The sequence below is a fragment of the Calidris pugnax genome, unplaced genomic scaffold, assembly GCF_001431845.1.
Source record: "Calidris pugnax isolate Ruff unplaced genomic scaffold, ASM143184v1 scaffold262, whole genome shotgun sequence".
Classification (NCBI taxonomy): Eukaryota; Metazoa; Chordata; class Aves; order Charadriiformes; family Scolopacidae; genus Calidris; species Calidris pugnax.
In genome coordinates, this window is record NW_015091043.1 from 1,450,272 (window position 1) to 1,462,792 (window position 12,521).

Sequence of the window (12,521 nt, forward strand, 5' to 3'; positions counted from 1 at the left end):
AATGCTGCTAGTGTTGCAGAAAACCATCAGTGGTGAAGGTGGTGAGGACAGCTGTTGTCCATCCTGTGTGCAAACAGTGGACATTTCTCATAAGTATTTAAATAATCACAAGGGAGGAAACGCAATGTGATTTCTGTTGATGCTTCCCAGTTCTAGAAGACTGGGAAGTATTTTCTAGAAAATATGCCACTTTCTGGTCCACCACCTGAATTCTCCTGGTTAATTTCAAAAGCTTCCCATTTTTCCCCTGCAGATGTGCCCCTATGCCTTTGTGCAAAGACTGTCTTTTGGGCACCAAAGTGGTCAACTTCAACAGCTCTCTGCCAAGACTGAAAACGTCTGTCTCTCTTCCAAAGCAGTGTGATTTTCCCAGGTCTGCTAAGAACTGGGCTCAAGCAGCAAATGAAATACCAAGGGTGAAATTACTAGCTGTTGTCTGAAGGCCCATTAAAAGGCTTTATGCAGCTTAATCTCACTTAAGTTATATTTAGTTTAGTTTACATTACAGGATTTCAGTAAAGAATAGATGGATGGGTGTACTTCAGGCTTTAGCCCGGGGTGAGCTTCTCTCTCTGAAGCATGCAAGAAAGAGCTGTGCCTGCCCCTGCTTTGGCACTGTTGTAGGTCTGCAGTAGGTCTGCTAGTCAGTGATGAGTGGTAATCTACAATGAGGCTGTTTGGAAGAGATAAAAGCCCTCCTCTTTTTACTTCTCAATGCTCTACTGGTTTCTTCAGGTTGTTGCCGCTGACTTTCTTGAGTGCTGAGATTAGACAGCAGCTGGTAGGTGCTGGTACTTCTCCCCTCCTACTAGGCTGGAAACTCGCTGCCAGCACAGAAAAGAAGGAAGAGATTTTGCTGTAATGGAGGCAGTAGCAGACAAGTGTGGAGTCTGCTCCTCTTCTCCGGCGTGCCAGACCTTCTCACCCAAGTGTCTCAGCTGTGATCTGGCCACCTGTGAGATTCCTTTCTCAGTGGGCACCCTGCCATCTTGTGACATTTGACATTTACAGCGTCCAAGTGCATCTGTTACAACTGTCATGTCTGGAGTAGATGACAAGGAAACTGGAAGTTTGCTTTGGAAATCAGAACCTCCTCTTGGGGCTGCTGAGCAGTAAAATAACCTGGCATTTAAGCAATGGGAGGGCAGTTGGGCTGGTGTAGTAACACGACACGTAAATGGGCGCTGCTCTTCATGGGCTCTGACTGGCTACCTGTTAGGAGCATGTTTTAACTGCAGGACCCCTGGGAAGAGTTGGTGTGGGAAAAAAAATTGCACATTTAAGGTTTGGAGCGTGTTTGAGGAGTGGAAAGTTACTCTTCTTTGGCAACAGCTACCCCTAAATACCTGGCAAGCTGATCTAATTAATCTTTTTGAGGGTGCAGTGGCCTGTGGATAAGAAAACAAAATGAGCGTGTGATTGCTCCAAGTCAGGAAGCTCTGTTTCCTATGGATTTGTGTCTCTAAGATCTAGCTAAAGATTCACCAGTGTATTCACAGGTGTATTCATGAATTACCTTGTTTTTCAGACAGGGCACATGTACGCCCTTTCCACTCTGTCCTGTCATAAAACTTGCAGGAGCATAACAATTTCCCAGACCTCAGATCCACCACATTATATTCAGCTGAAATTAGCTAATGGGTTTATAACTTGTTGAATTACAGACACACGCACATGCCACACTTACACAGAGTACAGTGGGAAAAAGCTATTTTCCTTACAAAATCAGGTGAACATACTTAGTGCAATTGCCATTTTCTGTATTGCTAATTGCTAATTACTGTATTAGTAGCCAGATGTACCAGCACCACCATTGAGCAAGGTATGGGACAAGACACAGTGAAAAGAGGCTCTTTCAACATTTTCATACAAAATAGGTTTATTTTTAACTCTGGTAAGCTCAGTCATTACACCCCAAAAGTGAATTGGTTGGACTGAAGAGTCCATTCTGACCTCCATGAAGTTTCTGATGTGACCTTCAACTCAGGAAGGTTATTGCATATCAACCTATTATTTATCTTTCTCTTTACCAGTCATGGTAAAGAGTCTGTAAGCAGAAAGATCGGTGGTCAAAAAAAGCTATCCTGGATTTATTGCCCCCCTGAACTAAATTATATGTCTCTGTATTATGCTATGCAGCCAAGCATGAGAGGTGAGGATGGTCTTTCAGTTCCTTCCACCTTTTTTTTTTTTTCCTTTTCTTTTTGTCTGTCAGCCTCTTCTTTTGCATCATAAACAGAGCCCACATTTGGTGTGCATGCATCCACCCCTGATGCTTTCTTTTCTCCCCTCTCCCTGCAGGGCCCCTGGGCTGCTGCCGTATGAGCCTTTCACAATGGTGGCAGTGAAAATGCTGAAGGAGGAGGCGTCCGCAGACATGCAGGCTGACTTTCAGAGAGAGGCAGCTCTCATGGCAGAGTTTGACAATCCGAATATCGTCAAGCTTTTAGGTATCTGAATGTGGTGCCCATATACAGGGCACCACCTTCTGCAAATCTGCTGTGGGGTTGTTGGAGGCACGGGGGCAAACATTCATGCGTGACCAGAGCTTAATGCAAATGGAAATGCTGGTTTCTTTTGCAAGAGAAAATGCCTCTTGCAAAAGAGGTGAGATTTTCTACGTGCCATTGCATGCTCTGCTACATTGTCCACCAGAAAAACTCTCAAAATATAAGTCTGGTGCTGTTGCCTTAACAGGATGCTGCGTTGTAATAAACCTTCCTCATCCTGCACCGAGTGTACTGTTGACCATCTTGCTGCCTAGCTCTGCTTCCAGTGTAATGACATTGGCACAGATGTCTTTACAGGGAAGGAATGAGCTTCCTGGAGCTGTGATTTATTTTGTGGGTATTTAAAAAAAGCAGGCACAAGTCTTGTTAGTTTTATGGGTCCTACTCACTATTGTGATGTCTGAACACTCACCAGCATTAAAAAAACAAAATGAAACAAGTAAACAAAAAAAGCCAACCACAAAAATGGTCTCTTCCTTCCCTTCCCAGCTGAAAGGAAACCCTAATTTATTGGGGTTTTTTGAGAGTCTTGGTGGCACATCTTAGCCAATAGGTCATTCTTCTGTGAAAGCTGCCGACCAGATTTTATTTCACTAAATTTTTAGTTTTTGACTGAAGTAGAAGTTGTTAGCCACGTTCACCTGGAAATCTTGCTCTGAGCTGTTGTATGCAGATCTGATCCCTGTCAACTGGCAGCTGAGTCTTCATTTATTTCAATAGGAAGCTCCACAAAATTTGAAAATAGATAGATCCCAGTTTTGGGAAAGCTGGGATGATACTTTGGCTACAGAAAAGAAAAGCAGGAAATACCCCAAACTCAAATAAACATTGTGTTTATTGTCAACACATTTTAGGTCAGGAAAGGGCAAAGGTACAAGAACAAACAAGTTTCACATTGTGGGAGTGTGGGGAAAACAGCCATGTTGTTGAAGACAGCTTAGACGATAAAGCTCTCACATACACTCCTCATCCTTGTCAGATCTTGATTTTATCACTCTGGGAACAGCTATCTGTTTTTCCTCAAAGATACAAGTGTTAGGTCATCATCAAGAATTTCATATTTCACAATAAGTTGGATCACCAATTGCTAAATAATGGCCCTAAGAAAGCAAAACACATATATTTTAAATGCTCGAGTTCACTGGCTGGCAATTTAATAACAGGCATGCAAATATTTTTGCCATATCACAGTATGCTCAGTAAAACTCATGGGGGTGGGGTCCTGTACTGATGCTGGCCCCCAGTAAAGCTCATGCAGGGCCAAGCATGTGCCCTTCAGTGGGACTAGCTTCTGCATCTACCAGAAGTGGAAAATCTCTCCTTTCTGATGTCTGTTTTTCCTTTGTCTTTCTTTCATTTCTGAGTATAAGTTGTGCCAAAAGTAATTTCTGCAGAGTACATTTTTTGCATGAGCTGTTTAAAATGAGCTGTGAAAAAAACAGAAGTTGTTGTAGTGGGAGAGTCTTTGCATTTCGGATATCCCACTGAACCTTTGAGCATACCCCTTGTGATTACTCCTGAAGTCTTCCTGTATCTGTGTAGCCCATAGACACATATCAGTGTGAGTACAAAAATTACAACAAACGAAAGACTTAAAAATACTGCAACTGGAACTATAAATGTTGCTTTCTGGAAGTATGTCCTTCCACTTGCACCTGGGAAGAGGCAGTACTTCTGTTAATGCCAACTTAAGCAGGATTGGCCTCTTAATTAAACATAGCTCCGAAAGTGTAACTTTTTCCTGGGATGTCCAGACAAATCAGACAACTGCATGGCTTGTTAGCAAATCCCACAGAGCTCAGCATGAGATCTCTGGTGCAGGAGCTTCAAAGACAGAAAGGAATGCGTGTAAACTTGATGGTATTAGCATGCTTCACCTTTCTCTCTGTCCCTTCACGCATTCTTGAAAGCCTTCCCTTTGTGTAAATATTTTTGGATTATTTTTTTTTTTTGTTTTTGCACAACAGAACCCTCTTTGCACCCAGAATGACCTGCCTGGTGCATCTATCTTCTTCCAGGTGTGTGTGCTGTTGGGAAACCGATGTGCCTGCTGTTTGAGTACATGGCCTACGGGGATCTCAACGAGTACCTGCGTGACCGCTCGCCCCGCAACCTCTGCAGCCTGGTGCAGGGCAGCCTGGAGGCACGGACCCGCCTCCCCAACCCCTTGGCGCTCTGCTGCACCAGCCAGCTCTGCATTGCCAAGCAGGTGGCTGCCGGCATGGCCTACCTCTCCGAGCGCAAGTTTGTCCACCGGGATTTGGCTACCAGGAACTGCCTGGTAGGGGAGAACATGGTGGTCAAGATCGCCGATTTTGGTCTCTCGAGGAACATGTATTCAGCAGACTATTACAAAGCCAATGAGAACGATGCCATCCCCATCCGCTGGATGCCCCCGGAGTCCATTTTCTACAACCGCTACACCACGGAGTCTGACGTGTGGGCCTACGGGGTGGTGTTGTGGGAGATCTTCTCCTACGGCATGCAGCCCTACTATGGGATGGCTCACGAGGAAGTCATCTACTACGTGAGGGATGGGAACGTCCTCTCCTGCCCGGACAATTGTCCCCTGGAGCTCTACAACCTGATGCGTCTCTGCTGGAGCAAGCTGCCTGCTGACCGGCCGGGCTTTGCCAGCATCCACCGCATCTTGGAGCGCATGTATGAGAGGGCTGTGGCCACCCCCTCAGTCTAAGAGATACACCTGGGGGTGCCCCGTGTCCACCTGTCCAGACTGACCTGGGGGGGGCCATGGGCTCCCAAGTAGTGGCTCAAACAAAGCCCTGCTTTAGAGCGAGGAGAAATAGCATGTTCCTCTGCCAAGCAAGAAGTGTGGACTGCAACCCCCTATGGTGGGCTATGCCTCCGTGAAGGGACTGTAGCTCCCAAATCACAGGGCTGACCTCTGGCCACCAAGCCTGGACTCCTTGGGTTGGCGAGGGTGCTGGCCATGCTAACTCAGTACCCACATTAGGCATTTCCAGGAGCACGGAGTTCCCCAGGGAAAGAAAACCAATGTCTCTCTGGTGGCATTTCCCTTCCTAACAGGTCCCTCCATGTCCTTCTGCATTTAGGCTCTTGGCTTTTACCTTTTTCACCTTTTTCTTCCCTTCCTTATATGTTTTCAAGTATTATTTAAAACAAAAAAAGATTGCAGAATTCAATCTTTTTGGGGATATTTTTACTCTTTTATTTTCGCATACCATAGGCCACTTTCTTTTTCCTTTTAACTTCCACCTCCTCTTTGACACTCATGAACATAACACTGACAGAGTCAAAACAGGAGCCTGCAGGACTGCTGGCAGTCACCCGCATCTCATGGTACATGGATGAGCAAAATCCTGTGGAGCACGGAGCCTTATCTTTTCAAAAGTAGGCAGTCCACAGTGAAGTTCATTTCATGTTCATTATGATCTCATCCAAAAGCTTGCCTCAAGCATTGCATCCTATCTTGCCTGCCCTTCCCTGCGACAAAGCCATTTGGTGCTAAGGGAGAAATTCAGCCCAAAAGCCTTGTCCTGCACCTGGTAGGTCTCCAAGGCACATTAGTTTGCCTCTGCTTGCAGTACAGTCCTCACTGCGCCGACAGCAGGGAGAAACTCAGCCCCTCTTGCAGAAATGTGGCAGGTTATGTAAGTTACTTCTCTTCATTTCCCTTCCTGTCTTTGCCTCCTATTTCTGGTTTTTCTTTCCTTACAGGAGCTCTTAACCCCTGTAAGCCCCAGAGCAGCTTTTGGTGGGCACCTGCCCCTGTGCTGCAGTTTACAGGCACAGATGCAAGGAAGGTGGATGCCTGGCCTTCAGAGATAACCTGTGAGCTCAGTGAGGTGTTAAAAGGGAGAGTGGACACTCCACACGAACTGTTGCAGGCTTTCCATCTGCAGGGTAAAGATGAGACTTCCTCAATTACATGTGATCCATAGCCTCCCCCCAAACACCAAATGTCATTTCTCTGCTAAAAGTTGTCGAAATTGTCATGGATACTTCAATGCCAGAGAAAACGATTTTCCTCTGAGGACAGGTTTTACTTTTTAGTTCCTTGGGCAGAGTAGAGCAGTTGCCCCAGAGCCTCAGGGCTGATACGAAAAATGGCTGTAGGCAGGGAGGTGGATTATCCCTGCAGAGCAGGAGTGGCAGTGAGTGAGTGGTTGGTGTGGCTTCTGTAACTGGGACACGCTGGTTGAGTCTATCCAAGTAGCAGCAGTGGAGAGCAGCCATCTGTAAGTTTGTTCAGAAACCAGCTTTGGTTTCTGAAAGGTAAGCTTGAAAAGCTGTGCCAACTGTTATGAAGATCAAAACTGGAAAGCAAGTGCCTTCCTCTGCTGTTTTCCTGTAATATGATCTAATCTCTGCTACTTTATAACTTCATTTTCTTTTTTTCTTTTTTAAAATAACCATAGTTCATTCTAGTTGTGGCCACAAGAGTGTAGTTTAGTGTTTTGAGACCACTGGTGTCAATTTCACTTGAAGCAAAGAGCTTGCAACTATCCAAAACAGTGGGGAGAAAGCTCTGCTTGGGCTGCAAAACATTGAAATGTTAAAAATGCTTTGGGTGAGCCCAGTGAGCACCCAATGACCCGTGCTGTCTCGCTCATTTAGCAGTCCTGCCATCATGCTGCTATGACACAACAGTTCACTGAGGTCTGGGTGCTAACCTCTCCTACCCTCTGAGAACCCCAAGCCCCTCAATTTAAATAAAATAATTGCCGGAGAGACTTCCGTGTCTCTTGTTAACCACATTATGGCCACCTTACAGTTCTCAGCACTACATCCTGTTGGGTTTTGTCAGCTACCTGGCTATCTGCCCTGCTCTGCGGTGGCAGGGGTGAGGAGGAGAGTCTGGAGGGATGGGGGAATGAGCTGCACCCCCAGCGGGTGCTCCATCTCCGTTAAGGGAGGGTGCCAATTAAGAACCTTGCAGTGCTGGTGGCAGCAGGAGTCTTGTCACTCTCTTTAGAGAGGGCAGGGTCAGACCTCGTATGTGGGTAGCGGTGTGGGTCTGGGCACCCAGCACATCCTCATAATCTGGAATGTATCTTACAACAGGAAAAGGATGCAAGGATGGGTTGTAAAACTTGCCTCACATGCTAATGTGACGAACACATCCATTTACAGTCCAAAGGACAGGCTGCCTTTCTGCCTTCTAGGATCCCAGAGCTGGCTTCAATCGCTCACTTTCCATTTCCCCCAGCCAGGCTGCTTTGAAACCACGATCATGATTTTCTTCTTGTTTTCATGTGGGATGAAGTTAGATGCCTGTAATGTCACGTGCTATGAAGGATGTTCTCTCCCTTTCTTTGTGAAAGAGGGGATCCCACAAACTCAGAAGAGTAGCCCTTTCCATTGCACTTTTGCAGCCCAAATCCTTCTCTCACCGACCCCGTGTCCAGGTCAACATGGGCCTGCAGTTATGAAAGAGTGGAAAATTTGGTTTTCCTTTGTCCAGCATTCCAGCCTTTGCCTTAGAAGCATGCATTGAAATATGTGGTAGTGAGTGACTGCAGGTCAGGATGGAAAACGCCTCCTGCCTTGTAAGAGGAAAGATCATTTCAAGATCGACTCCAGAGAGGCTCTGCAGTGTGCTCTCCAAGGATGATAATCTCTTTTGCGATGCAATTCAGCAGGAAGGCTTAGCACCTAAACAGTGATGTCCTTTGAGGATTAGATGGTAGACAGACCTTGGTTTGTAGCTGGATTTTACCCTGGGAATTTCCTCCTGTTGCACACTTTTCAGCTTGCTAAAAGGTGGAGGTTGAATTGCTTTCACTGTTTGCCTTCTTTCACAGCTTTCTCTTCTCCTCCTTTTGTTTGAGGCTTCTGCTTTCTTCAGTGTATGTTATGTGGTGTGCTACTCTAGAGGCTTCTAGACTTTTCTGTAAAACTATCACATAACCCAAAGTATTTTGAATGGGAGTATACAAGGAGATTGTGAGAGATTAGAAGAGAAAGGAAAATTTTTTACTCAAAAATGAAACAGAAATATTTTTCAGTCTCAAGTTTGGATTTGTAATTCATGCAGAGAAAGAAGATGAACCAAAAATGAACATTTTTGATGCTTCGGTTCCCATTCCCACTGATGGCTGTCAGTGGCACTGGATGAGAACCCTGAGGAGAAGAAGGGGATTTGCAGCACATTTGATGTACCCATTCCTGCTGCAAGTGCCTTGCCTAGAGCATTTGCAGCACGTGTCCAGCTTTATCCTGGATGACATACTTCAACAATCTGATCAACCAAACACCACAGAAATCCTCTCATGTTCCTGTCACTCTATTTAACACTTGTATTTAAACTGCATGTTAAAAGCATAAATTCCGTACTGGCTTAGACACTGCCTGCAACGTGGTTAAATTTGGTTTAGAGGAGTTACCTCTCAAACACTTTGTGGACTAAACTCAGCTGTCTGGTCTCATTTCTCCAAGGGTATATAATAATTACTATTCTGTGTTTGTTCTACATTTCAGAAATGATGGTTTTAAAGACATCCCAAGTAGAGATGTACATTTCTCATTACCCCAACCTGTGTAACTCATGTGTGCAATATTTTATAAAATAAAGAGATACCAGAAAAGGATAGTACTAATTCCGATCTCCCTGTTCTCTTCCTCCTCCAGCAGTAGATTTGTGTCTGAAACAAGCTTTATTGCAGCTTTAATATCACGATGGTAATACGGCAGGCAATTGCAGTTGTAAATCAGCCTATTATGTGTGCTCAAAAGGATGTTGTTCCAGTGGGTCATACTGGGTGCTGTAGGGATATATTAAGAGACTGTAGACTGACAGAGAAGCTTCAAGTGAGGAAGCTGGTTGGGTTGCTCTGGAGGAGGCTGTTTTTCAGGAGAGCCTCCAGGTCAGAGCAGGAGAGCACTGGGCTCTCAGCATGACGGGTCCCTGTCTGTCTCCCTTCCGATATCTGCTGGGATTTGTGCCTGGATTCACATCTCACACCTAGATGTGCTGAGAATTCTAGTGTGGTACAAAATCAAAAGAGAATTGAGCTTGCTGTCTGTACAACACAGTGGAGTACGGTTTGTCACTGATGGGTTTACCTGAAAAGTCGCAACTCCTTTTTCTGCATGTGATTCTTGAACGTGAACCCATTCAGTAAGTCCATGGGGATTTTAGCTATTTTAAAATTCATGGCAAATATTTGACAATCAGAACAGGGGAGCAAAATCAAACTTCCTGACTACAATTAGCCAGGCAGTAGCCAAAAGTACATTCTTTCTTTTTTTCCCTTTTTGTCCAAATACAATGCAAAATGTTTTCTGCAAATAGTCTTGCTTGAAATCTTAGAAAAAAATAAGTGTTTTGTAAATATTATCTTTGCTGGGAAGGTTAATAATGAACTAGGAAAAGAGTTACTTTTTTGTTCTTTCAATCAAAGTGAATCATATGAAAAGAGGTGGCTTTTACATGCCAAGTTTTTTCAAGGTGCAAGGAGTGGGACCCTTATTTCTCATCACAAAACCAAGTGGTTTTTGAATCATTGGAAATGTGTTTTTTTTTAGCCTAGACTAAAAGCCCGAAGTCTCTGACATCGTGGTGACGTGGGAGTTGCTGCCCCTCTCTGCTGCTGGTGTGGAGCACTGAAGTAAATGTGAAACTGCTTTTCATATTTCATAAAGACATCAGAGGCTGCCAGTATTTCTCAAACGCAGGACTAGGATATTTTTCTTATCAGCATAAGAAAGAAAAAAAGAAAAATCCTGTCAATTTACCAACTCCACCAAAGACATTGAACCTGCTGTAATAATGTCATGGGTGTTTTTCAAGTTTCTCAACCTTGGGAGAGAAAATATGGACTCATTTACTAGAAAATCTTTAGCAAGTCACTTTTTTTATACGGTCTTTCTGTATGTAGCCAAAAGCATTCCCTGGAGGCAGGTCTCTATGCTGCCAGTACAGTGGCCAGCTCTAACTGTAGGGAGGATAATACCTGAGGAGCTCGAAGCTGCCCTTAAAATCCAGTACCTACAACTTTCCTCAGGGTAGAAGGTACCCTTCTGAAGTCAAGGTTGAGCTTTATGCCACTGATGAACTTCTGTGCTTGCACAGCATCTTCTACCGTCCTGCAAATTTAGGATTAATTAAGTAAGAGGTTCATCACCAACTGATAGACAGGAGGTCTTGTGACAGGTTTGGACTAACATGCAATCAATTAATTAATCGATTACGTTTATTTAAGTAAATATTTTATTCTGTCGGCTGGGGTGCTTTAAATCTCATGCCATTTACAGGCTGATGTGTTTACTTTGACTCTGAGATAACCACACGGTGTGTTTCGACTGGGCATGAGTGAACACGTTGAGGTACGTGTGTGTTTATCTGCCCTCCCCTACGGCTCTTCTGTAAAAGAGAAGGTACAGCTCAGGAGTTTATATAGGCTAGCGAACTTTAATGTAAACAAACAGCTTAATGGAAGAGGGGATCTGTGCAGAAACGAGGAGAGCCGGATGAATGAATGGGGGTCATTCACTCTCCCGGACGGTGAGCTCATGCTGCGCTAAATTTAACTTCTTATTTAGAGCGGTGCTAACTTGGTAGCGGTGACACTGGTGGACGGGCAGGCTTCGGTGACGGGGAAGGCGAGGAGCTTCCCGTGGCTGGCTGGGAGCAGGCGGGATGACACAGGATCTCTGCCTGGAAAGGGCAGCAGGGAATGGGGCGTTCTTCGCCGGAGGAGCATGCCGTTTCCCCAAGGGATGCAATACCAGGCGTGCTCGCTCCTGGGCTGCCTTCACTCAGTCTTGGCTGGGATTTGCTCCCAGCCCCTTTGCTACCATTCCTCCTGCTCTGGAGCACAGTGAGCCCCCCCTCCCAAGGTGTTCCAAGACCCCAGACTCCCCACAGTTGGTGTTCTCCTCAAGGAAAGGAGGAGGAGAGCCCTGCTCCCTCTCTCCCTTCCTCTCCTCCCAACGCTTGGGGCACTGGTGCAGCATCACCAAACGAGGTGCATGTTTCCATGACGCCTGCGGTGATGAAGGGATGTTGGCTGCATGGCCCCTGCTCAGATGGGTGCTCCCCCCACCCCAGGCAGGTACCCGACGTGGTGGTGTGGCTGCGAGTCTCCTTGGAGCTTAGAAAGAGCTGCTGGTGAGGACTGTACGAAATGTTCAGAACAACACCTCCAGCAATGCGGAGCCACTTGCGTTTGGGTGTCGTGACTCGCTCTGATGAGGTTTGCTAAGAGGATCCGCGAGCTGCCGGGCTGTCGCTGGGCTCCATTTCAAGAGAAACTGGCCTGATTTATAGCTTGGTGCTGGTAGCACGCCGCAGTCCAGCCCTCGTGGACTGGCAGGGGAAGGGACATGATGACTTGGTGTCGGCATGTCTTGCATGTGAGACCTTCAAGTCACCAGCAAAGCATGCTAATGATCTCTCCTCTCCTTAATCTAGGATGTGAAAAATTGAGAAATACTGGCCGGCACCAGGTGGCACCTGTCTAGACAAAACAATAACGTTTTTTGGCCAACCCCTTTTGCTGCGTGATGTGCCACATGCGGAGATGACACCACGATGCTTGTAGAGGGTGGCTGCCTCTTTCACAGGGGAGGTGCACTCTTTCCCTCGAGCACGCCGGGCAGCGGAGTATCGCATTTTGCTTCGCCTGAGATAGATCCTGTCAATGGAAGGGACACGCTGCCCGTTTGGAAGCATACCCTGACTCAGCAAGACTTGCACAAATATTTTTCTTGGACGGCCACCATGCAGTCAAGTAGCTGCTACTACACATTTGCCCTTTTATGCCACTCCAGACAAAGGATTATCTGTTAGGAAGAAGATTTTCAAAACAGCTTGAGATAAAACGTTAGATTAAAATCTTACACATGAGATAAAAGTATCTCTGTCTACAATAAAAAAAAAATATGCAGAGTTCATCCTTTTGGGACTCTGAGATCCTCTCTGGCTTCACTGGCAATCCTTGTAACTTTACTTAGAGTTTAGTGAGGCTGATAATTATTCACTGCTCCTCCCAACACAGAATGAAGGGGCATCCAATGAACTTAGCA

The 12,521-nt window shown here is 45.7% G+C and overlaps 1 protein-coding gene across 1 annotated transcript in view; it reads left to right on the forward strand.

Annotated features, from left to right (window-relative positions):
* Positions 1-9,041, forward strand: part of MUSK (muscle, skeletal, receptor tyrosine kinase) — a 58,407-nt gene extending 49,366 nt beyond the window's left edge. Inside the window, exons 16-17 of the mRNA XM_014956395.1 lie at positions 2,302-2,450; positions 4,529-9,041. Coding sequence (XP_014811881.1) covers positions 2,302-2,450; positions 4,529-5,205 — 826 coding nt within the window. The 3' untranslated portion in view covers positions 5,206-9,041. The remainder of the gene's footprint in view (positions 1-2,301; positions 2,451-4,528) is intronic.
* The last annotated feature ends 3,480 nt before the right edge of the window (positions 9,042-12,521 follow it).